Raw genomic sequence first — 26,455 nt, 5'->3', positions numbered from 1 at the left:
AAATGCTATCTTAATTTTATAAATGAGCTAATTCCTGTCATCAATTCGGTATCCTCACCATAAAGAAATCTGTGTTGTGTTTATTTTTTAACTCATCAAAGAGAATGAGCAGAGACTTCGCATCTAAGTCATATGTAGGCACCCTGTGAATGAGTGCTGGCCTCGGTACATAAATAATTTTTACTCATTCAAGTTTCTGGCTAATTTTTAAAAGAATTTGGCTCCCTTTTGACATCTTGCAAAACAATCTTGTTGGACAAGTTTAATATTTCAGAAGTGCTGGAGTCAAATCCAAGTCTGAGAGTTCTTGGAGTGAAAAATTGAGCAAGTGGAAGACTCAAGGGAATGCAGTTGAGATATATTTTGAGACTTAGAAATATGTAAAGGCTGTAGAAGAAGAAAATGGAAATAGCTTGCTTTAAAAATGCAGGCACAGAACTCACTGGGCTTAATGGCATTTTTAGAATATTATCAGGAACAACCATTTTAAACAATGAAGTCATCACAAAATCTAATAATAAATTAGGAGAAATTAAAATAAATAATTGTATTAGAATCAGCCACTGGGACTTCCATGATTATCTCTCAAGGATGATTTATTTCAGACTGATTTGTCCTCTTGAAATCTCTTTAATTCCATTTTCCTGTGGTCATTCATACTAACGTTTTATTTTTCATTAACAATTAGTTGGGGCAGTCCGTTAATTTGTTCATATTATTCAGTGTTTTGCTCCTGGGTCCAGATCACAGTTAATGAGACAGAGGACAACTGGCTGGCTTGCTTGCATGGCTGCAACTATTTCATTAGATGGCTGTTCTCAGCTTGAGCCATGATATTGAATGCCTATCACTCAAACACTGTGGTGAGGTTAATGGCCTCCTGATTTTGGCGCCCTCCTGACTCTGAGTGTCATCATAGGTCATTAATTGCTGATTCTGGGGGAGAATGGATGTGATACTGATGTTGACTCAGTGTGATGTACTGTAATTAAGAGTACAAAGCTTGAATGCTGTATTTTTTAGCCAGTGTTTAAGTACAATAACACTCCCCTTCCTCCACTACTGACAAATTTTCTCCATCAGCTACAAAATTAAATACCTGCTGAAAAAACCTTCAGTCCCAATAAGAATAATGTTCATGCAGACAAATCTTAAGAAAGCAGTAGAGCTCTGCCTTAATTTCTTAGCATGAAGTAATTTGACTTAATTTTACATGAAATACTTGGTAGTCTGTTTTCTGAGGCCAAATCTAAACTGAAATCGGAAAAAGGCGAAGAAAGTAATAGAGGCTGTGGGCAGCAGGTTGGGAATAAGAAACAGTGACAAAGAGGGATGCATGGCAGTTTTTAAAGTTGACAGCAGAGATCAGAAGTGAACCAAAGAAACTAATGAAAAACAAAACAAAACTGGATGGTGTTCTGGAGCTTGTCTCTATGATTTGGCATACTTGTCTGGTGGTATAAGGGGGCGGAAGTAAATCAAGAGTCAGATGCTCACCTGACTGAACCACACAGGTGCTCCTAATTTAGGGAAAGTTGAAAAGAAATGCAGTGTTACCACTTTCAGACTCATAAAAGAAATAATTTCAACTAGTTTATAGGGCATTTTTTAGGTTAAATTTGAAGAAGTCATTTTATTTAATATGGCTTCATTTAATACATAAATGGAGACTCTAAAGCTGAAAAATTATTTGTTCTCATATATGTCACCTAATTTGTTTTTAGCTAATGATTTAACTGTCTTTGAAAGACAAGTTTGGCCAAATTTCAGTTTACCCTGATCTCTATCCAAGTTATCAGAGATTAACAACAATTAGCAATTGATGAGATTTTAATAGCTCCTTTCATTATCTTATGTGTTTGTTTGTTTCACATTTAAAATGCATTTCTTTTTTGTTTATTTGCTTAAGTATTTGATTCTCTAAGTTCAGGGGTGCCTGGGTGGCTCAGTCGGTTGAACATCCAACTCTTGTTTCTGTTGGGGTTGTGATCTCAGGGTTGTGAGATCCAGCATGACCCCCACACATAGGTTTTGGAGTCTGCTTGAGATTCTTTCCCCTCCCCCTCTACCCCCCCTTCCCTCCTGCCCCCCCCCCCCCCCGCCATTCATGTGCACTCACTTTCTCCCATTCTCTCTCTCTCTCTCAAATAGATAAAATCTTAAGTTCAAATTTGGGAAATTTTATTTGGAGTTTATTTATTTATTTGTCAGAGAGAGAGAGCACAAGCAGGGGGAGTGGCAGGCAGAGGGAGAAGCAGACTCCCCATTGGGCAAGGAGCTTGATGTGGGACTTGATCCCAGGACCCTGGGATCATGACCTGAGCCGAAGGCAGACGCTTAACCAACTGAGCCTTTACCTAGGCATCCCTTATTTGGAGTTTATAACTCATTTGAGATGTCTGTGTAAAAACAGAGAAGTCATTGGCTGAACAACTGGAGCTCACACACAGCATGTCCTATAAAACCAGAAAATATTCAGAGAATTGGCAATGAGAATTTTTTCAAAGATTACTCTAGAGTACTCTAGAAATCTATCCTGTCACTTCTAATGCCGTATTTTATTAACAAGTTATTACTAGAATTACCTTCATTCTGGCCTTTATTAACTTCCAATTTTAATGTATTTGCTTCCATGTATATGCAATAAAAGAGAATATCTACACCTTAAATTTGCCACCTTATATCTTTTTCATGATACCCTCTATGCATTGCTTTTTTTTACTTTACTTGTTTTTAAAAATTAAATTATTTTATGAATTATTTTTCTTTCATAATTTTGACCTTTTAGCTCTCTTTGCTCTATATACCTGAAATTTCTCTAGCTACTTTCATTTGCTGTGGTAATTAGTTTGTATCTAAGCCAGAAGAATCATGAGTTCCCTTAACAAAAATTTTCTTGAAGTACGGTGTTTCAAAGTTTGTATTACAAGTTTACTAGGGAATCAATTTGCTTTTATAAATTGAAAGTAATAATTTAAAAAATAAGCCTTAGAAAATGATTCAATGGAAGAATCAGTCTTGGGAGAGTATATCCTGTATTGATTGGTTCTTTAATCTTTTTTTTTTTAAGATTTTTATTTATTTATTTGACAGAGAGAGACACAGCTAGAGAGGGAACACAAGCAGGGGTAGTGGGAGAGGGAGAAGCAGGCTCCCCGCTGAGCAGGGAGCCCGATGTGGGGCTCGATCCCAGGACCCTGGGATCATGACCTGAGCCGAAGGCAGACGCTGAACGACTGAGCCACCCAGGCGCCCTGGTTCTTTAATCTTAATTCATAGTAGCGTTATGAATATGGTTCAGATAATCAATGCATAGCATCTTTTTTTCAGGCCAAAAGGTGTGTTTCGCTGACCTCAAGCATCCCTGCTACAAAATGGCCTACTTCCATGAACTGTCCAGCCGAGTGAGCTTCCAGGAGGCACGCCTGGCTTGTGAGAGCGAGGGGGGAGCCCTTCTCAGCCTGGAGAATGAAGCAGAACAGAAGCTAATAGAAAGTATGTTGCAAAACCTGACAAAACCAGGAACGGGGATTTCTGATGGTGATTTCTGGATAGGGCTTTGGCGAAACGGAGAGGGGCAAACATCTGGTGCTTGCCCAGATCTCTACCAGTGGTCTGATGGAAGCGGTTCCCAGTACCGGTGAGTAGGGATCCTGCAGACTTGGATGTTCTCTGGGGTGCTCAAAACGGAGAAGGGAGATTTCTGTTCACCTGTAGAGGATGTCAGAATAGAAGAGGCCAAGTGGGTGATGGGGAATAAGGAGGGCACTTGTTGTCATGAGCACTGGGTGTTATATGGTAGGGATGAATCACTAAATTCTACTCCTGAAACTGGTTTTACACTCTATGTTCACTAGCTGGAATTTAAATAAAACCTTGAAACAAAAAGCAAAACAAAAAGAATAGAATGGGTGAAATCACTTGGAGGTGTTCCTGTTGCTCTGTTTACAGAAACTGGTATACCGATGAACCTTCCTGCGGAAGTGAAAAGTGTGTTGTGATGTACCATCAACCAACAGCCAACCCAGGCCTTGGGGGTCCCTACCTTTACCAGTGGAACGATGACAGGTGCAACATGAAGCACAATTACATCTGCAAGTACGAACCAGGTAGGAAATACCATAAATAGGTATAGCAGATTTTGTGCATATTTGCTAATAGTTTTGATCTTCACTATTTCTATTTAGGCTTCGCTGCCTATGGCTCTTTGTTTTTCTCTGTGTTTCTCTGCCGTGAAACCTGGACTTTATTTGCAGCTTGTCATAGTGCTCGGTGTCTTGAAATATACTTTATGTTATAGAGCAAACTGCCCAATCAGTTAAGCGGAAGGGGGTAACTAGAACCCATCTGGAGACGTGTCTTTAAGAGAAAATAACATGTCTAACGTTAAGGTCAAATTGTGTTTTTGTAAACAGATTTTTACAAAGAATAAATATCTATTTTAAAATATTTTAAATATTTAGTGTAACGTGTGTGAAGTAGGTATAAGTCACCAAAGCACCTAGAGATTTACACATGTGAGCGACAGATCGTTGGATGATTATCCGATGCATTTAAGGGAACAAAGCGACTTCCTCCTGGAACATTAGCTTCTCATTTGTAGGCATTGCTGCTTCACATGTGCTCCTCAGTGGAAGTCAGACTGATGCTAGCTCACTGAGCCACAGTGGAAAAAAAGTAGGGGCATTTGCCATGGTCTTCCTTTTTTGTCATTCTTTGGAATCTGCCCCCTTAGATAGCTTTTGTTTGAAATCTCCAATTTCTTGCCATGTGCAACGTGGGAAGATTGCATTGACCTGAGCTACACTGGTGGGGTTTCCTGTGGACATAGTAAATTTGAATCACTTTGAAGAGGACAGTTCCACTAAATTAATATTTGACCAAAAGTAGAGACTAATCAAAATTATGTAAACTAATTTTTTTAATCACCTAATAAAGTCAAACTGGACACTTAGGCTTTGAGAGTTTTTTTTGATGTTTGTCTCCTCCTCAGTGTTGGGAAATGTCATTTTAAGTCTTCTGAGGGGCTATCTACTTGACCTCATAATGTGTTCATGGAAGGCAATTATAATCAAGTACTGCTATTTCCATTATTCTCTTGAAATTACATGATTCCTTTCTCATAAGACCTTAAAGCACAAGGGATTATTTGGATTAGATTTACCCTTCTCTTATATTTATCCTGCTCTTCAGTATATTAGCCAGCTTTCTGTATCCCCGGTGAGTTTATTCTTTAAAGCCCTAAATCCATCATCACCCTCTTAGAAGCCTTTGCAAAGCCAAATCTGTTAGGCACTTATGTTCTTTGTCTTTATTTTTTTTCTTGGAAAAATATAAAGTTGAAATCCTCTGATATTTTCAATCGGTGATACTATGTACTTGAAACTATTGAATGAAAGTATGTTATAGAGTATTCTTAATATTTCTTTCTCCTTTCTTTGTGCTTTTAGGTAAACTCTTTGGCCCTTCATACATTTGTTTATTTTATTTTTATTTTGAATTCCTACTTACCAAATTATTCAGGACACTGTCAAGCGCAGAATCTTCTTTACTTATTTTGTGTAGGTAATCTGGGTTCATATTATTCATGGAAGAGCATTTAAGATAAAGAATTATTTTTTCTTTATCTTCTATATTTTGCCTAAATCTTCAAATAATCTATACGTTGTGAATAAGATTCCTTTATGTATTTTTTGTTTTTGATGCACATGTACAGTTTTATAGTTATAAATATATAGCTACATTTATGATCTTATTAATGTAGTTAGAATTTTTAGTCTTTATTTTAATTTAAATATTTATTTTATTTTTTCTTTACTCTGATATTCTAAATATTCTAAATATTTATTTCTTTATTTTAATTTAAATATTTATTTTCTATCTGTTAACCTTCCTTGAGCTTAGTGTTTTATTTATGGAGGATGCTGGTTTGATTATATTTCTTGCTTATTTAGTCAGTGCTCTTTTAGTCGAGAATTAGTTTTTGGTGGTGAGGGGGTTGGAGGAGTAAGCAATGGGATTTATTAAAATTTGTGAATTAGAACAATTATTTTGAACTTTATTCTCCAACTACCAGAAGTGCTGTGTGGTTTGAACTTAGTCTCCTCTTTCTGCCCCCTACATACCTTCTAATAATATGACTAATGATATCTCAAGTGGTAAACAATTAACATAGTTATGAAGAAACTGAATAACTCACTAATTGGTTTTCTCACTCTCTTCTCCATTTTTGGTTATTGCCCCGTGAGTCACTTATCTATTCTTTGTGTCTATCAGTGTTATCCTAAGATATTTTTATGGGGATACTTCTGAATCTCATTTTTGTATGTATTAAAATTGCATTATGCGCTCTTGTTCTTAGACATTAAAAATAGTGTATATGGGTTAAGTTTCTAAAATGTTGTTAATCAGGGGCGCCTGGGTGGCTCAGTTGGTTAAGCGACTGCCTTCGGCTCAGGTCATGATCCTGGAGTCCCTGGATCGAGTCCTGCATCGGGCTCCCTGCTCGGCAGGGAGTCTGCTTCTCCCTCTGACCCTCCCCCCTCTCATGTGCTCCCTCTCATTCTCTCTCTCAAATAAATAAATAAATAAATCTTTAAAAAAAGTTGTTAATCAGAAATTACATCAATTTAAAGATTATTAAGATTATTGTTTTAAAACAACCAATTCTATGTTGATAAATTACATAATATCTGTCATATTTGTGCAGCAACCAGCATAGAGTGCCTAAGTTCTGTAGAAAAATGAGTGTAGGGTAGGACTGTATCTAAAACCAACAGGAGGCTATTGAAGTGTTAGGGTGAAATATGTTTAGAAGAATAATAAATATTATTACAGGATAGCCTATGATAGCGCTCCAGTAAAGAAAGACTATGTGGCCATATTAGAGCAGCCAACATAGTATTAAAAATGATTTAACATGCTAAACTAATGTAAAATCTGCATGTGTTTTCTTCTCTTCCATCAATTGACAAACATAAACAGAGAATTATATTTTTGAAAAAAATGAAGACAAGTTACAAGTTTTTTTCTTTTTTTTTTTTTTTTAAAGATTTTTATTTATATATTTGACAGAGAGAGAGATAGCGAGAGCAGGAACACAAGCAGGGGGAGTGGGAGAGCGAGAAGCAGGCTTCCTGCCGAGCAGGGAGCCCAATGTGGGACTCGATCCCAGGACCCTGGGATCATGACCTGAGCCGAAGGCAGACGCTTAACGACTGAGCCACCCAGGCGCCCTACAAGTTTTTTTCTTATTGATTCAATTTACTTTCAGTGAACTATTAATTTACCAAATAGTGCCCTAGGGGAAAAAATAGGCAGCACAGCAATACCAGATCATGGTAAGAAATTTTGACATTTTTAAATTGTATAACCATTGAAGAGATCTTGTCTCATAAAACCAAGGAAAGAAAGGACTTGCAAGCCTTAATTTTTTATTATTTTTTTTTAAAGAAATAGACACTACTGGAAAGCACATTTAAGTATGGCATTGTTTTTCTAGGACAGAAACGGGCTTTAGAACATTGTTACTTGAATCATCCATTCCAAATGCAATCCATGTGTAGTCATCTGATGATTATTACTGCAAGGAGAAACCTAAATATTATACTGATATTAATGAAGAAGTCTTCTATGCTTGTCTTTGAATTGCACTGAGTATCTCACATTGTGATACTCCTAATTCCTGCTTCTCTTTGCCTTGCTTTCTACCTGTTTGGTCCTTATTGCTGGTACCAAGCTGTCATCAGTATAGACACACCACTGATGACTAAATGCAGTTTTGGGGTTGCAAGGGTTCACCAAGGAGATCCGAGTTGTAAAGTTTCACCAAGTGAAAAAAAACAAAAATAAAAAATAGATTCACCAAGTGGATGCTTTATTCAAAGATAATTAAATGATGACTTCACAGTTGAACAATTTCATGTAAATATAAATTCAAGATACAATTTTTATCTGTAAATTATTCAGAAATCAAAACTCTGGTGTTCACATTGTTTTATTATAAAGTTTTATTTTCATCTACATTTCTATTTCTCTTTTTTGTCATTATATATGATGCCTGTACCTATTATTTACAGAGATTAACCCAACTTCTCCTGTAGAAAAGACTTATTTTACAAATCAACCAGGAGACACCCATCAAAATGTGGTTGTTACTGAAGCAGGTAATGAATTCACATTTTTAACCCCTCTATCAAGAGCAGAATCTGTAATTTTAAACTCTGCTTCATGCTGGCCCTAACTTTTCATGTTGCTCGATGATATGGTGCACTGAATTTGGCCTATGGAAATTTACTTTTGAACTAATAATGCTAAGCTAGTTTTTGAACAGAAGAATCTACTTTGTTTCCTTCCTAATTTTTCACTTCAAGTAGACATATCTAGTAATAAACTAAGTAATCCACCTGAAAACCTGGATTCCCTAGAACCTTCCGCATAACACATAGGCATTAGGATGTAAATTGGCACATTCAGTGGCTTACCAACAGTGGTGTGCTGGTAAATGTTTAAGGAGTGGCTGATGTGGGAGTGGGTATAAAAGAAAAAGCCTGATTTGTATCTTTCAACCCAGCTGTCCCTAGCACAGCACCCTCTGCCAAAGAAAACAATGGAATCCCAGTGCAAATTGCACATTCCCTGATTGGAATTGTAAATCCCAATCAGAAGCTGCTGTTAGCATTAGTTGGGTGCTCTTTTGGCATGGTCCTGTGACCACCAGGCAGAAATCTTGATTTATCCTAGTTACTTTGTGAAGATTGAGCCAAAGACCCAAAGTCTCAGGGTCTTTCTGTAGGTGATCCAAAATCCATGGAAGAGTAGGAAATACTTTCTCTTCTTCTTGACTATTATATATAAGGGATCATGATGGTATTTGGAAAAGGAATGAAAATATTTCCTTGAATCCTTAAAATCCTTGAAGTCATGTATTGGGGGCTCAAAATTAGGTGAAAGCATAGCAAGTTACCCCCCAAATACCCCATCACTAGACCTCAGTTAATATATCTTTTGTTAACAAAGGACAGGATGTACAGTTAAGTGGATAGTTTGATCTAAGTCTGGTCCACTTTGACTAGAATTGTCTAGATTGGTAATGCTGACAGCTTCTGATTTCCTAGAGAAATGCATAGTTTTCAATTTGCTTTTCTTATATGGACATGATATTAAACCTTAGTGCTTTTTACTTTTCAGGTGCCTGATTTTAAAACCAGTCAGAACATCTAAATCTAATTAAAAATGCTAGTAAATAATTACATGAGGAATATTTTCCCTCTTATGACCTTGAAAAAATGTTTAATAAGGTGATTTTAATCTGTATGGGGCTTAAGTGCGGCAGTTTTTTATTTTACCAAGAATACCTAACGTTATCAAGTGTGATGGAACAGGATTAAAAAATGATTCATTTTAGAATTAAGATCAAGTCTTTATGGTTCTGGAATCTTGCATCTCTGGGTTATGACTGTATCATTAGTTAATATTTACTAATATTTAATATTTTGATTTAATCCCAGAGAGTCTTGCATATCACCATGGAATTGACCTTATTGGCTAGGATAATTATATAACCAATAAATCAACAATTATTTTAATAATCAGTGCTTGTTTCTCAAAGTAATAACTGAGAAGGATTAATGAAGTGAGATAGCTAAGATTATTAATATGTCATGAAAACTAGCCCCTATCTAAATTGCAGATTTAATAATAGTTTTAGAAATATGGACATTGAATCGGAGCATGGCAACCAGTGAAGTAAGTTTTTGTTTTTAATTTTTATCAAACAAATATATTATTTCATTAGATTATTCAATATTTGGGGAAGAAACTTTCTCAGAATTCATTTATTTATAATAATTCTATTTGACTTTAAAGTTTTGGAAAATGTTTATATAATTTTAGTGTTAGAATTCTACCTCAGCCATCTTTTTATACTAAGACTGTTTTGCTTTTTTAGGCATAATTCCCAATCTAATTTATGTTGTTATACCAACAATCCCACTGCTTTTATTGATACTGGTTGCTTTTGGAACCTGCTGTTTCCAGATGCTGCATAAAAGGTAAGTAATTCAGGTATGTAGAGACAACTTGAAAAGTTTTATATAGGTTTTCCAGAACTCGTTTAAAAATTATACAATTATATTTTTAATTTGCCTTAAGAAAGTTCTGATTTTCATATCTGTCCATACAAATCCACTATATACAATCTAATAAGATAGGCCTTGATTATAGGATTCATGAATTATCTCATGTAATATTCACAAATCATACGAAGTAGGTACTCTTTTGTCTATATTTTTCAGTTGAGAAGATGGTGGCCTAGACGGGTTACCCATTTTGCCTTGGGTCTCATAGCTAGAGTGTGTGGTGGATCTGAAATTTGAATCCTTGTAAGCTGACTCATACGCAACTCTACCTTACTATCTCTTACTACGTATAAGCATTAATGCTAAACCTTCCAATCCTGACCCCAAGTTGTTTGCAAGACTTGATTCTTGGGTACACTCTGTAATACCTTTTCAAAATTTTAAGCCATAGGTGGTTGTTTATTTCCAAAGGATCTCGGAGTATAGGAAATAAAGTACAATGGTAAAAATAGGTCACTTTTAGTAGGCAGCTTCCTTCAAAATGATATATCTTAATAGCAAGATTCTTGGGGGTATTCTTTTATATCTATTTAACCATATCCTTGAGTTAAAGGTGAAATTTTTTCATGTGTGTCAATTTATCAATTAAAAAATTAATATATGAAATACAAATATGTATTAAAAGAAAAAGGAAAAGATGTTGGATTTAAATGAGAGCATATTTGCTAGAATAAACCAGCCATCTTTGTCAGTATTTTATTTTATTTTATTTATTTTATTTTATTTTATTTTATTTTATTTTATTTATTTTTTGGTCCCGAACAAGGACCTTTCTTAGTATTTTAAACAAAAACTGAGTGACTTCATCAGGGAAGGACCTGCAAATGAAGTCATATGTCTCTTTTGATTTGAGTTCATCTTCATCTGTTTCTGAAATAAACCATAAAGATCCACTAAGTAAAAAAAGCCCCAGGGGAAAAAAAAACCTTTAAATATATGTAAACTCTAAGTGATTCACATAAATTATTTAAAGGACACGAAGTGGTTGTTTAAATAAGACATTTTGAATAATGATAAGTAAAGCCTGGTGAATTAATACTACATTTTGTGTCCTTTGGGTTTTCCAATATCTCTGGGAAACACAGTTAAAAGTTATTTGTAATATTTTGTACAGAAAAAAGATGATAGTAAATATCTCATTTCTTCCCTTAATTCCTGAGACTATAGATGGAAAGATGATTAGTCATTTTGAAAACCAGAGAAGTAGAGAGAGGATGTGATATAAATCTCCCCTTAATCCAGCAAACTGTTAAGGAAGAGCTGTAAATAACAAATCGTCTTGAAAAAGCAATTTAAAAAATATTATGCAGACATTGTCATTTCTAAAATAAAAATTGCTAAAGTTCCAGTAACTGAGGTTTCTCTAAAGTTTGTTTTTCTTCTTCCAAATAGTGTAGTATTGTGGAGATTCTATTCATATGAAAGTCTTCCAGGTTTTTATACCTTTGAAGATCTGAGGAGTTTTCACTTGTTTGAAAATCTCAGAGTGAGAAAATAAACCAAAACTGAGTACCCCCAGATGCCGGAATTAGCTGTAGTGCTTAATTCATTCGTTCTTAGATCATCCCCTTTTCCTTTCTTCCAGGAAAGCAAGGAGAAACTTCACCAAAGACTCAACTCCATTATCATCTGAGTGCCTTGCAGAAAGTTTAAATTCCAATCTGGTACACATAATGATTTATATCATTCCATGTCATGTTCAAAATAATAACTTGTTTCCTTAACTGGTAGTAACTCTTAAATGAAATACTAATGCTACACAAAAATTTAAGTTACATTAATAACTTAACCACCTTTTATCTACCATTTGAAAAAATTTCTTGTTAAACTTTACTTGATTTATTTTTCATTCATGTTAGATGACTTCGTAGATAAAGATGTGTTGGTCTTACTTTTTTGGAAGCAAATCTCCAAAACATATAATTTAGGCATAACATTTTATTAGTAAGAAATCCACAGTTAAATTGAAGTCAGTTAAGTAATATTATAGAATTGTATTGCTCGGGCTTGTTCGGAAGAGTTCTTTTCTGTCTTGGAAGGAGTTCTGCCACTTCTGGTAAACTGAGAGTAGATGGAATGGGCTACCTGTGGGGTGTGGGGCAGATCCCCGTGAGGGGACTGTCTGTCGGAGGCAGGAAGTGCAGGACCCAGGGTCCAGGAACTAGAAGTGGTTAAGTGATCCAGGTGAGGGTTCATTCTCAGGAAATGAGACCCAGGAATCTAGATCTTGATGAGTAGCCTGGTAGAGGACGATTTGTGGAGATAAACTCAGGAAGAGGCATTTACGCAGGAGCCTGAGAAGTGGCCATTTTATGGAAAGAGTGAGAAGACAGCCAGCCCTATACGGGGGGCTGGAAGTGTGGGCTTGGATTCTGTATCTGGTAAGAGGGAAGTTCAGTCTCAGATCTCAAGGAACTAAGTCATCAAGGCCTGAATCTACCTTGAACTACATTGGTTGCAGAGACTGAAGGAAAACCAAACTTTCAGGGATCAGGAAAATCGAGGGGAGGAGGATTAGGAAGGTCCTTACACTTAAGACAAAAGCACCATTTTGATGATTTAGCAACAAATACAGCATATGTGAATGGAAGAATATCCAAAAAGCAAAATTTCAAAAATCACTGATCAAATAAAATGAAGATTTATGGGTGATTATAATGAAACTTTTTGGTATTATGTCAAACACATTTGCGTGTGTGTGTTTGAATGTGTCTGAATTTTAAACTAAGAAGGGTCAAACAGAGATCAATTAAATTTTTTCATCATTTCACATGACCTGTTTACCATCTTCACATACTGGAATAATCTAGAATTTTTTGTAGATATGCTGGTGAGAGAAGAAAGACCCTTTTATAATAGGGGTCTGAAATATCTCCATTTGGACCAAAACATGCCTATTTCAATAAAAAGTCTCAGACGTTGAACTTACGTCTTCTTATGTTTTTCAGTAAAGGAAGAACAAAAACTAGCCCAACCCAGTCCACACTGTGGATTTCAAAAAGCACCAGAAAAGAAAGTGGCATGGAGGTATAATAATTCACTGCCTTGGCTCCAGAACAGAAAATAAGATTTTCTAATCCTGGATCTGCATCAGGAATGGCATCAGAACATTAGCTTGGAATGGCTTGAAATCTCAAAGGATCTGCAAGATGAACTGTAAGCTCCCCCTTGAGGCAAATATTAAAATAATTTTTATATGTCTATTATTTCATTTACAAAATACGCTGTGCTAATAATGGAGTGAGACATGCTTATTTCGCTAAAGGATGCACCCAAACTTCAAGTAAATGGAATGGACCATGCTGATAAAATTGCTGTCAACACATCAGAGAAGTGTATGTGTTGGAAGCAGTTATTTTTGTTTCTGTCACTTTTCATAAGTTATAATCTAGTTAATGTAATGTAAATTGTACTAAAATTTACAGTGTGCAAAAGTATTTTACCTTTACATAAGTGTTTGATAAAAATGGGCTGTTCTAGTATTTATTTCTATGGTGTTTCATTTTTCAATACATGTTGTTTTGATTAAAGAAATGTATCACTGTTTTCAACTGAATCCACACACATGTTGGTCTATTACCATAGAAGAAGTTTCTTTTATAGAAATGGTTCATCTTCTTTCAGTTTCTCTGCTCTGGGGTCAGACAATGTTTAGGAAATCTCTTCAGAAATAAGAAGCTTTTTCATTAACCGTGGTGTAAATTTACTCCAATATTTTACTTAGAGGCAAGAATTGTCTAATTTCAATTGTGCAAGACATGTGCCTTACAGTTATTTTTAGTTTAAAATTCAACAGATTTTGTAATAATAACTTTGTTAATAGCTGTATCAACAATATTACACTCAGTCTAGAACAAAACAAAAGCGGCATACACAATATAAATCATATGTCTTCACATGTTGCCTATATAACCACAAGTAGCTCTCTGAGGATTCTGGAATCAATTTAGTCCCTCCCTTGCCCACAAAACAAAGATGGTTGTTTGGGGGCGGGGATTAACACCGGAAGCAGATGGCTGCAGAGGAGGCCTAAGGTTCTCCCCTAGCTCTGTTCAGCCACTATCAGCAGGTAAAGTGGTCTCATGGTTGGGACCAGGTGCATGGTCACCATCAGTGTGGAGGTAGGCACAGCATAAGGATATTTCACCAAGGAGAGAAACCGTGTATTACTGTGAACATGGGTTGGAGGGCATCAGTGATCATGTGTTCGTGTTGAGGATTTGCCTGAGAGAGTGAACTGCGGCTCCTCTTGTCTTATCTTCTCTAGTTTCTTCAACGCTTGTGGCTCCTTCTCAAGAGACTTGTAACTATCTGGTCTTCAAATGTCCCTGTGTTCCTTTTAACTAAATAAAAAGTTCTTGTTTCTGAAGAATGACCATGGGTATTGTCTAAATCTTTTAAGTGAACGAAATATAGATATGTTTGCAGCAGTACCTGAAGAGGAAGACAGATGACTGTTGAGGTAGGGTATGAATGGAAGTTGGGGTTATGGAGCATTTTAAACCTCATCTTTTCCCTGGTAAACCATTTAAGTTGGAAAAGAAAGAGCTTTCATTAAGGCAATTCACAACCGAAGTTGGTTGGCAAAACTTAGAGACAAATAGAAATGAGCGGGCATTGGCACCCTTTCAGTGGCTTAGAGACTGAGGGAAAGAACAGACAGCTGCATTCTAAGCTCCAATCTGGCCACATTTAGCACTCCCTTTCTCTGCTGGGATCTACCTCTTCCCTCCAAGCTCCCACCGTGCGTTCCTTCCTTCGGTCAGGACTTGAGGGAAGGGAGACAGTGCTTTCCCCATCGTCTGTGCCCCCACGACTACCACAACAGCTGCATGGTGGGAGAGGCAAGGCGATGGGGGAGGGCTGTGGTTTTGCCTGTTGTCTTGATCCACGCCCATTCAGTCAACTTCCCTCTTATTAGACAGTGACGGTGAGACTGTCCTTAGGGTTTCTTAAACTTTTAGCTGACCTCTGAAAAATGAGAAGGAGTACATGGTACCTGGTGTATCTGTTGTGTTTGTATTTTCAGAACATAGTTCTAATAATATGTGTATTGAAATGCAGGTGAATTGTGGAACAATATCCAGGTAGTAAAATCAAACAAATCAACTCTACCCCTGTTTCTCCATCCTTTCTAACTGCTTCTAAGATCAAGTCATTGGAAAGGTCTTAAAAGGAGTAGTGTGTTCGGGGATTCCTGATTTTTGTCCTGAGAATAAATACCACAGTTGTTCACCAAATTTGTAGTGCCCAATTATCTGGCCACAGTTTTCTTATATGACATTGTTTTCCCTTTTTCTGTTCCCCAGAGAGAGAGACTTTTGGTACAGCAACACATGATTATCTATTATCCTCAATCTCTGAACTTCCCTGAACCCCTACCTACACAGTGACCCCAATGCCTCTTCAATACATCAATCATAATTATTCCTTTCAAATGTAGCCCAAATCGTGTTTCTTCCATAGAGCCAGTCTACACTCCTTTAAACCTACTCTTTCTTTTGTTACTTTGGACCGTATAGACCCAAGCAATTGTGTGTGTGTGTGTGTGTGTGTGTGTGTGTGAATTTTTTCTTCCCAAATAAATCAATAGATTTTGTGTGGTAAGCTAAATTGAAGTTTGCACTTACTCTGGAAATGATCCAAAAGATTAAAGCAGTGAAGCAAATTCATTTATTCCACATTTTTGGGCTTCTAATGGGTGATTCAGTTGTGTCTAAGTAAGTTTTGCACATGTTAAAAACATTCACTGTAAAACACATAGATCAGAAAAAAAAAACCCATTTGTAATAGTTGTATTTTTTGGATATGTCTGATTACTTTTTGGAAACTTAAAAAATATTAGCTTGAAATAAATGGATGTTAATCCAGGTAAAAAATGATGCAATAACAGAATGACAATATCAGTTAATTTACTTTTTATTTTGATACAAGGGTGATACATAGACTTGTGCTTGTTTGCTGTTTAATTAACTTGAGAGAACTGTACAATCAATTTAGTCCACGTCTGTGATATGAGCTTAAAATACATATTTTTTATAACTGGGGAAAATATTAAGGATATGTTCAAGATGAACTGGAAATGCATTTAGATAGAAAAGTGGGAAGAATATTGAGATTCTGGAACTAGATAATTTATAGCAGTTTGCTTCAAATAACAACATACTCTGCAAAGCAGTTTATTTCACTTCTCTTCCTAATCTTGTCAAAGTTTAAGTATATAGTATATGCTTTACAATAGCATTCCTTTGAATAAGAGAATTTGATAAAAATGATTAAAAACAAAGGAAATGATGATCTCTGTGAAAGATTAGCTCTTCACAATGAAATCAAAGTATATTATTTTAAAGTTACTTTGTATGATAAAGATTATTTTTTGTGTGCACCCTCACACCTCAGCATGCAGTGACTTAGGTAAGAATAAAGTCTTTTAGAAGCCATTTTGACAAAAGTCTCAATTTAAATGCTCCTTAGAGTGAAATGGGGAAACAGCATGACTTTCATGTTGGTTTAGGAGACACTCTACTGTAGAAAACTTTGTATCCATTCTGTGAACCTCAGGACCCGGGTATACACCCCTGGACGATTAGGCCGTGCACACTGGTATCCAAATGATGTCACACCAGCCAGGAACCACCTGTTGTTTTCTTGGCACATTAATGGTCCTCCTGAATCCCCCTGAAGAGGAAATTGCAAAAGAAGATTGTAGATGTGTTGTCAATTGGCATAAACATCTAAGGTTATTTTTAGCAAATCAATCCAAAACTAAAGATCAAAAATATGATTTAATTGCAAGTCATCTGTATATCTCTTCACCAACACTCTCCGTCAAGAATGAGAACCTTTGGCTGCTCAGAAAGGACACAGAGAAACTATGACAACTAAAACATAATTTGATATAATTCTTCATGATGTACTTATATAGCAAAGTTTCCTTACTTTCATTATGGCATTTTAATAGGTACTAAGAAATTCTCTAAGGTACAACTAGAAGCATCCCAACCAAAATGTATATTAAAAGCTGATCATTTTATTAAGAGAAGTATGATATGGTTTCACTCATGTGTGGAATTTAAGAAACAAAACAGATGAACATATGGGGGAAAAAAAGAGAGAGAGGCAAACCATAAAACAGACTCTTAACTACAGAGAAGAAACTGAGGGTTGCTGGAGGGGAGGTGGGTGGGGGGCTTAGATGGGTGTTGGGGATTAAGGAGGGCACTTGTGATGAGCACTGGGCACTGATGAATTAATAGATTCTACTCCTGAAACTAATATTACACTATATCTTAACTAACTGGAATTTAAATATAAAACTTGAAACAAAAAAACAAAACAAAAAGAGGAGTGTTCTAAGAATTGGGAGAGGCTTTGCAGAAAAGACACCTTTTCCACAATGCGTGTTTAGAGAAACTAAAAACTCACACATAAAGTTGATTTTAGTTCTTTGGGCAGTGTTAACTTTTTGTCAGTAAACAATCATTTGAAAAAATCTTAACATTTCAATGGCAATAGGCATGGCAATGATATAATTTATGATAAGCACACATATTTTCATGGGAGATTTTAACTGATGAAGAATTTAATTTTTGAAAATATTAATTATAACAGATTGTGCTAGATTTAATTCCTATGTTTCATTTACACATGAGTATTTGTGTGTAATGCAAAGAACATAATACAAACACATCATACCATTACTTAATGATGGCATTGACAAATATTTTTCTTACATTAATTGTGCAAAATTTTTAATCTTTTTTTATATTTATGAAGGAATTTAAAGCCTTGTGTACTTTGGTTGCAATCACTGGTACAATAGAATATTTCAACCAAGTTTGTGTTAAAAAATATCCTGACGGACTTTTTGCCTGATTCTTTATTATCTTTGGGACCATGTTTAAGGAGAAAAAATGTGATGTATATAAAAGCACTTTTCTTGCTTGGGTACAGAGGAACATAAATTGTACTGGCAACCATAGGTTACCTCTTTTCTAGATGTAACAAATATGTTTGAAGGCAGGGACTGTGATTTTTATTTCTGTATCCTAAACCCTTAGTTTATAATTTGGGTCCAGAAATATTTATGGAACAGTTAAAGATAAATACAGACTCAAAGTTAGAGATTATTAAAAATAAACCTCAACTGTTTGGGTATTTTGAAAAGGAGTCATTTGGTTTTCTTCATATTTTCTAAAATAATTCAATTTTTAAAAAAGACAACAGAATCTAGACATTGATTCCATGAACAAGGATTTTAAATTGCCCAACATGCGCTGGGTCAGTTGCCGGTATTCAAACGATCCACTGGCAGGCTCGATGCTCAACAGTTGGGTTGTCTGTGTGGTTGAGAGACCTATTCTGTCTGGGACTGTCACTTCTCTCATCTAACTATACCATTTTAGTTCAATTATGTAACTTTTTGCCTTAATTTGCTGATTTGTTCAGGGAAGCTATTTCCTTCTTCCACTATCTCAGAGATATGTATGGACTTCAAAAATATGAGTGAATGTCCAGACCATAAAGTATTAACCTAAAATTTATGTTGCCATACCAGTGGTTTTATCATGCTAAAACACACATTGCTGGGCCCCAGGGTTAGAGTTGCTGACTCAGCAGGTCTGTGCTGGGGCCTGAGAATTTGCACCTTGAACAGGCTCTCAAGTGCTGCTGATCTGCTGGACTGGAGGCCATGCTTGGAACACCACTGGGATAGAATAAGGCTCTGCAAAGTTAGCAAAATGAGTTTGCTGTTTGTGTCATCTACTTCAATCTATACAGAGGGGACTTCTACAGCCACTGTGGGGCCTTAAAATCCAGACAACCACCCCACTCACTCAAGCCTTTGGTAAGCCAGAAGATACTTAAGAATGTATGAATTCTTTGCCATTATAGGGGCCAATTCTTTGCCATTATAGGGGGGAAAATAATGCTTCAAAGAGCTCATTCAAGTGATGTATCAATTGTAGCATATTCATAATTTTAAAGGTATTCTTATTTAATCAGTTAATCCTCTTGTATAACACAGCGTTAAAGTTGAACAAAGAAGATCATGTGACCCTCTAGACTATCGATTACTCGATCATGGTACCATATTACACAAGATATTGGCCTGTGTGTGGACGTTCCTACTTGTGAATGAATAACATACTTAGACTTTCTAGAAATCAGAGCCAAACATAAGATTTCAGAGATCTGGCACAAGTGACTGGCTTAATGTAACTCTCATATCAGTAGCATCCATGATCATATTTTCTACTTAGTGCATGAGGCTCCTGCCACACAACCCCCATTAACTGTAATTGAAGTTGTACAGCTGATTTCCCACCTGAACAATAATTCTATAAATCTCCCTCTAAGTGGCAATATATCTTACCTTTAGCACGCTTTTCATTTTAAGAGGAACATATAAGATCCAGAGATAAATTTTAAACAAGAAGAAAGCCATCCTATTTGTCTTGAATTTGCAAGTGTTCAACAAAGCAGAATAAATGAAAAACTAAGCTGAAAAGTTAACATGATTTGAGACACTGACTTAACTCGAGGATACATACAAAGATTCATCTGCTTAAGTGTCTGTTAAAAAAAGTCTTGTATCAAGTCGAATTATGGTGACTTAGGTGTTAATATATATAACAAGTTGTTTACACTTTAACAAAGTGAAAGATTTCCCCATGATAGAAATTGCTGCATCCCCATTTGTAAATTATTCATTTGCTCAGTATTGCTATCAGGTTTAATCTAATCCAGTGGATGTTAATGATCAACATCTTATTCATTTTCAAGTACAGAAAACATGCTAGAAAATTTTTTTCCAAAGTCTCATAGTGAAAATTGTTAATATTTTGAGTGCTTACTGCCTTCTATGTGTTACCTGATTTTTAAATCTCTCAATAAAACTTAAGTGACTTGCCCAAAGTCTCACCCGTAAGTATTTAGGCAAGGGCGAAATAAATAGTCTGAGCCCAGAATCTCTGCTTTCATGGATACTCTATGCTGCACCTAAAAATGAATAATAATTCTAAAACCTGGCAGAATTTACTTCTTATTTGTTGAGTGTATGTGGATTTCATGGCACTAATAGATGGCTACCTTACTTCTAAGTGATAAGATGTTCTTGTCTTCAGTGGGTAATTTGTGGGTAGGAGTTTCTCTGGTGGTCATGCAAGTCAAGAGCTATTGATATTTCCAATATATTGCAGTGTTGACATTCAGTGAGATCATGTTATTACATCTCTAAAATGAAATGTAAACGATAAGATGAAAATTCTAGTGTATAGGTTCCAGGTCCAGAGTTATGCCAGGCTGTTGAGTAAGTTCTAGTTTTTAACCTTCCTACAAGTGGTTAGCTGCAGACTGGTTCTAACCAGCGTATCCAGGTTGCTTTTATGCAGAAAATTATGTCTTGTCACTGGACCCCTGGCTCATACTCAAAACCAAGGTTGAAAATTGGAAGCCAGTAGGTGAAATTGGCCTTCCGACTTGCTTTTTATGTGTTTGTTTGAAGTTTGTATAGGGTTTTAAAGAATTAGAACTAGATTTAGCTAAGGTTTGTACTCTCAGGTCAACAGTGGGTCAGCACTACATAATTTACCTGACTCTCTCACACACTCATATTTTGTGCCTCAGCTCTAAAGACATCTGATTTTAATATTTGTTCTTAAAAATGAGTTTTATTTTATTTTTTTTTTAGATTTTATTTATTTATTTGACAGGGAGAGATAGCAAGAGAGGGAACACAAGCAGGGGGAGTGGGAGAGGGAGAAACAGGCTTCCCACTGAGCAGAGAGCCTGATGCGGGGCTCTATCCCAAAACCCTGGGATCATGACCTGAGCCGAAGGCAGTCGCTTAACGACTGAGCCACCCAGGCGCCCCCAAAATGAGTTTTATTTCTAACGCTCACACCCACCCTAGGAATATTACGCAAGTAGGCCACAAATAAAAAAGAGTCACAGTTTGGTAAAAGAAGAAATGAAGTTAAAACCCTGATGATTTCTTTACTCCCGAATTGTGGCGAAGCAATAAAATCATTATAGAGCAATGCTTTCTGGAGATGTAGGGCGAACAGTTTTACATACTTACCTGACAAGAATCTATTCCTCCTTCTTCATAGCCTGCACAGACCATATTTTCTGTAATGTTATACTCTGGCATCTGTTGTTGGCATTTCTCATTTGATAGAAGAGGAACATTGGCTTCTTGCAGTATGTTTGCAGTAGGACCTGTTCAAAATGGTAATGCGGCCAGCCAGTCAGAAGGCATCAACATGCATCACTGAATGAGCCACCATCAGTCTTATTTATTTCAATAGTTCACTCTCATTATCGAGTACTGTGTGTATATATAATGAGACTAAATGCTAAACCTTAGTATTTTTAAAGCACATAATAAAACCCATCTGTGGATTTTGCCAAATGGATGACAGTAAAGCACTTCTTTAGTTCCCAAGGGCTAACAGGAATGGTGGATTGGACTAGACAGACCTTAGGCATTTGCAGTAATTTTAAATGGTTACAGTATTACTCATGGGAAAAAAAAAAAAAAAGCCCACCAACACAAAGAGTTTCATTTATGGAAATGAGCAACGACTCCAAAATCCAGGAGGCTTTTCATTTGGCACCTGAAGAGGTGCTCCCTGATAATGGCATTCAGCAACTTTGTGAGAATCTGTGAATGAGCAGGTGCACACTGAACAGAAGACAAAGCTCAGCTGAACTATGCCCTGGTCTAAGGGCAATCAGCTTGTCATCCACACGCAGGTGAAGAGAAAGGAGCCGTGTACTTCCACGCTTTTTACAAAATGACTCATCTACTGGAAGCATGATTCTCTGTTTACTCAAATACTAATCCCAAGAAGAATGTGAAGCAAGCAGGTGTCTCAGAAAAGGCACCTGATAAGCACTTTCTAATAATTAGCAATTCTATTTAGTTCCTCAAGAGAAGCAGAAAGTTGATAACTTAGTGCATATGACAGTGTTACTGCAACAATGTATGTGACATCATTTCCACCTAAGTTTAATCCACACACTAAACAGGAAACGTGTGTTTGTGTGTGTGCATGCGTGTAGTTATGTACATGGACATGTGTGTATGTATATAATTCAGGTGCAAACCAATGTATGTATGTATGACTCAGTGCTGTGTTGGTCAATGTTTAACGCTGGTTTTCAAGAAAAAAAAAATCCCCAATATGTATCATTTGCCTGATGTAAACACTCCAACCAGGGCCAATTTCAAGGTACCAGCATAACAGTGAACAGGATTTGGGGGATGTGCACAAAAGGCGATTTCCAGCTGGAGTCAGATGACTTTGAAAGTTTGACACTGGCCTTTAAGAAGTGAAGATGGAGGAGGGAATTCAGCATCTCACTGTTATTCATTCTATAAAGATTGAGGATGGGCTGGTAGACTTTAGTTTTTAGTATAAACTATGATAAAATCAAAGCCTATTTTGCTGCTCATCCAGGAATAAAAAAGACTGGATGGGTATATGATAAAACTCTTTGGTAAAGAAAAATTTGAGCAGTGTTCTTATATTTATTTGTCCACATGAATTGCCATAAGGATAATTGAGAATACACACATAAAAACGTACATAAAAATGTCAGTAGAGTTATTTTAAGTTTACTAATTGCCGTAATCTAACCGACTAGTATCACTTTATTTCTTCCTAGTAAACAATATGTTCATGGTTTTCTTAGCTAATTAGGATAATATACTCAAAAGGGGAGGGGGAACTGAGTTTTACACAGTTAAGTAGCTGGAAATCATAAGACAAAGTTCATTAAAATTCATTAAAATTTCCATCACCCAGGAAGTATTTAAACATGATCTGACCATTTATTCCTAAATGAAATTGATCTCAGATACAGATTTTCCTTGGCTCCATACCACTCTTAGAGACCCTTGTTAAGTCAATTAAATGCATATCTTTAGTAACAATAAGTAAATGTGAGCCAAGTTTACTCAGCTCTTAGAAGAAATACCCATTTCCTATGGAATAAAGAGTCTTAAATTTTGTTAGGGGATAATTTGTTTTTGAAGAGTCTACATTGTGGCCATAAATGTCTTTTTGTTTGAAGTCTGATAGAGAAAATATCTATCTAGGAATCATTTTTACTCTTTAGATTTCAAATTTAATAAATCATGGCATCTTGCAAGTGGAGGAAATAAAAGAAGAGACAGACTTTGACTTCAATACACTTTATGGACAGCAGACATGAGGCATTTCAGCGACATAATGCAATTGCCGTGGAGAACCTCTGTTGAAATCATCAGGCAAAGATTTGACTTAGAACGTCATCCTTTCTTTTACGAGGAAGAAGGGCATTTTAATTGCGAATGCTTTCCTTCTGGTAGCTGCACCTCTCCACAAGATTCTGTGGCTTTTCATCCTATACAATTAGGATTTTTAAATATCTTGGCCATGATCTGTTGCGACTCCAGAGGCTGGGTTCTCCCACCAGACTATCTAGTTCCTTTCCTTTTTGCTTAACTTTTAATGGGTAGTCAAAATTCTGCTCTAGAGGGAATAACTCCTATTAGGAATTCTGAAGCCAACGTGCCTTGTAGTTACATTTAGAGAGAATGAAGTACTGGAATTTTGTAAAAAATTATGTTCGGTTAGTTTTAATATGCATCTTTTCTGTGTTTGGAAAACATCCTATTAAATAATGCCAACGAATCAGTTTATAGTCTTTAGTGTAAGATTTGTGCCACATCTGAGTAGGCTGACTCAGCATGTTGATGTTTTTAATTTATTTTTTAAAGATTTTCTTTATTTATTTGACAGAGAGAGAGCCAGAGCAGGAACACAAGTAGGGGGAGTGGGAGAGGGAGAAGCAGACTCCCGCCGAGCAGGGAGCCCGATGCGGGGCTCGATCCCAGGACCCTGGGATCATGACCGGAGCCCAAGACAGACGTTTAACAACTGAGCCACCCAGGGACCCCACAGCATGTTCATGTTAAAAGGGATTCCCTTCTCATTTTTTAGGGAATGGGAGTGTGAGGCCTTTTTGTGATAAATAACACAGTTTCATTGATTTGGAAAATGTAACAGGTAATAATTTGGCTTTTGACCAGACTTTATCTAGGTGCTTTACAAAAGTAAATTTTGTAACCTTTGTAGTATTCATTTAAATAGACGGATCTTTTCTCTTTATCAGAGTATTTATAATACTGAGATGAGGTACTAAGTTTGGGGGATGCTTGGACTCTCCTCAAATAAGGATTATAGTTTTATAATGTGCTCTATACAATCTGGAATTTTTAAAAAACCATACAAATATACAGTATATGAATATAATAAGCCAGACAGTGCTTTTAAGAGCTGTTGCAAAATGTGTTGAAAATATTCACAAGATAGTGCAATGGCATCCTTCATACAGGTAGGCATTTTCTTTTTGTTGAGTCTGAGGATTTACCTTGATGTATAATCCTCCCCCAGCCAGCAATGGAACAAATTCTTCCTGGAGGAAAAGCTTGATTTTCTTCTGGTAAACAAATCGGTTGTATATAATCTGGAAAAACGAAACACAAACAAACATACATTTCTAACAAGTTTTAAAAATCAATTATTTTCAACATTTTATCTAAAAAATTCGTATTTTTGATTTATGCTGCTTGAACATTTTTTAGACACCAGTCTTAGGGGAAAGAAGCATCTCAGGGTAGCATTCTTTGACAATGGACTAGGTATCACTGGTGGTCTTTGGGAGCCTTTTCTACATTGTCTCCTAATTGCTCTTTAAGAATGTAAACAATGTCTTAGTTCTAGAGTTGATCATTTATATTTGATTTTAAGTAATCATGCTACTTACAGTGTCAGCTCTGTGAAAATCTCAGGATGGCTGTTCTTTAGGACCAATTAAGAGACACTTGGACAAATGTTCTGAGGCTTAAGCACCTTGATGAAGATAATTGAATATGTTTCGCTCTATCCCCCAATTCCATTTAAATTATAATGATTTCTAGAACAAATTATCCAACTCTTATGGACTATTAATTCATTGGTACTGATAATATTTCAAATCTAATTTTGAATTGATTTGGCCAGATAAGATGACAAAAACGGATTTCTCTTACCTGTGTAATTCACTTTAAAGTCAAGATGCATCATGGTGATGTCACTGTCCTTTGTCCGTTTATTGTAATGTGGGTTTATGACAATTTGATCTATCAACCGAGTTACTATTTGAGGAGAAGTCAGATTCGATGTCATATGCAGGCCTAGAATTGCTTTCCACTTAGATGGCTCTAAATTTCTCCTGAAGATTATGAAAAAGATGTATAAGAAACCCTCCATCCACCATAGTTACTTTCTAAAGATGCTGCTCATATAGTAGGTATTTCAGAACTATGTGCGCCCATCCTAAAATATTCTTGAATTTCTCTGAATGATTCTTCTTTAAAAATATTTCCTTTAATTTTTTATTCTTCTGGTCAGATCATAGAAAGAGCCTTAATTAGTGCTCATTTCTATCACTTCTCTTAGATCATCTCTTGATCTTTAGTTCTAGATTGTGGTTTGTAACTTTGGTTTCACATTAGAATCACCTGGAGTTCTTTTAAATAACACTGTTACCTGCTCCCCCTTCTATATCTCTGATTTAATGAGTCTGGAATGGGGAGAAGGGACTTCAAAAATATATATTATTTTTAAATTAAATCTCCCAAGTTTATCCTACCATATGGCCAAGTTAGAGAACCACTGCCTTAGATCCCATTCCACTGTGGGGATGGCACCTTGGTCCAGGGTTTCTGCAGGCAACCCCAGCTAGCAGGAAGGAGGTTCAGGAGCATTCTTTTGTTTAGGGGGTCACTGAATTTACACAAAGTTAAGAGAAGCAATAAAACCTATTACGATGTTTACAATCTAACATACAAACTCGAGTAATTTTCATACCCAGTAAACTCGAATAATTTTCCATACATAATGTTGGCCCTTGATAATGAATTGGTAAAGGATAACATTTGCGTTATAGGCAGATTAAATGACAGTTTGAGGGTGCAGGGACTTCTAACTGTGCTTTTGGCCAGCAACATCTTCACAACAAGAAACTACTAGTGAACCCATGGAATTAAGCCAATTAAGCCATATTCACAATGCAGTCAAAATTCAATAACTGCTATTTTAGAAGAGCTAGCGATTTAATTCTTAATAGTTACAAATGCCCCGTTTAATGTGGTCTTTCAACTGTTAGAATCCAAGTCTCCTACAAATATACAAAGGGCATGAAGTTATTTCAAGTCCATTTGTTTATCTTTTTACCTATCCATTACTTTGTTGAAATTAAACAAAGGATCGTGTTTGATC

At 36.1% G+C, this 26,455-nt stretch overlaps 2 protein-coding genes across 7 annotated transcripts in view; one reads left to right on the top strand and one right to left on the bottom strand.

Moving 5' to 3' along the window:
- The window catches only part of CHODL (chondrolectin), a 296,447-nt gene extending 281,933 nt beyond the window's left edge, over positions 1 to 14,514 (top strand). For 5 of the 6 annotated variants that reach the window (XM_064579987.1, XM_064579995.1, XM_064580003.1 and 2 more), the window contains 5 exons: positions 3,331 to 3,640; positions 3,952 to 4,109; positions 8,079 to 8,165; positions 9,950 to 10,052; positions 13,088 to 14,514. In XM_064579987.1, the coding sequence (XP_064436057.1) occupies positions 3,331 to 3,640; positions 3,952 to 4,109; positions 8,079 to 8,165; positions 9,950 to 10,052; positions 13,088 to 13,172 (743 nt within the window). In that variant the 3' untranslated portion in view covers positions 13,173 to 14,514. Of the gene's footprint in view, positions 1 to 3,330; positions 3,641 to 3,951; positions 4,110 to 8,078; positions 8,166 to 9,949; positions 10,053 to 11,724; positions 11,804 to 13,087 lie in introns of all 6 variants that reach the window. The other variant, XM_045902637.3, reaches the window with a different exon arrangement.
- A 2,147-nt stretch (positions 14,515 to 16,661) lies between these two features.
- TMPRSS15 (transmembrane serine protease 15) overlaps positions 16,662 to 26,455 on the bottom strand; it is a 112,852-nt gene continuing 103,058 nt past the window's right edge. Inside the window, exons 23-26 of the mRNA XM_045863647.2 lie at positions 25,225 to 25,406; positions 24,564 to 24,659; positions 21,223 to 21,362; positions 16,662 to 16,817 (exon numbers count right to left, since the gene is read on the bottom strand). Coding sequence (XP_045719603.1) covers positions 16,662 to 16,817; positions 21,223 to 21,362; positions 24,564 to 24,659; positions 25,225 to 25,406 — 574 coding nt within the window. The remainder of the gene's footprint in view (positions 16,818 to 21,222; positions 21,363 to 24,563; positions 24,660 to 25,224; positions 25,407 to 26,455) is intronic.

The sequence above is a fragment of the Mirounga angustirostris genome, unplaced genomic scaffold (assembly GCF_029215605.1).
Source record: "Mirounga angustirostris isolate CCGP_5_RB_7025 unplaced genomic scaffold, mMirAng1.0.hap1 SCAF_1, whole genome shotgun sequence".
In the NCBI taxonomy this organism is placed as follows: Eukaryota; Metazoa; Chordata; class Mammalia; order Carnivora; family Phocidae; genus Mirounga; species Mirounga angustirostris.
This window is presented reverse-complemented; position numbering and strand designations above follow the sequence as displayed.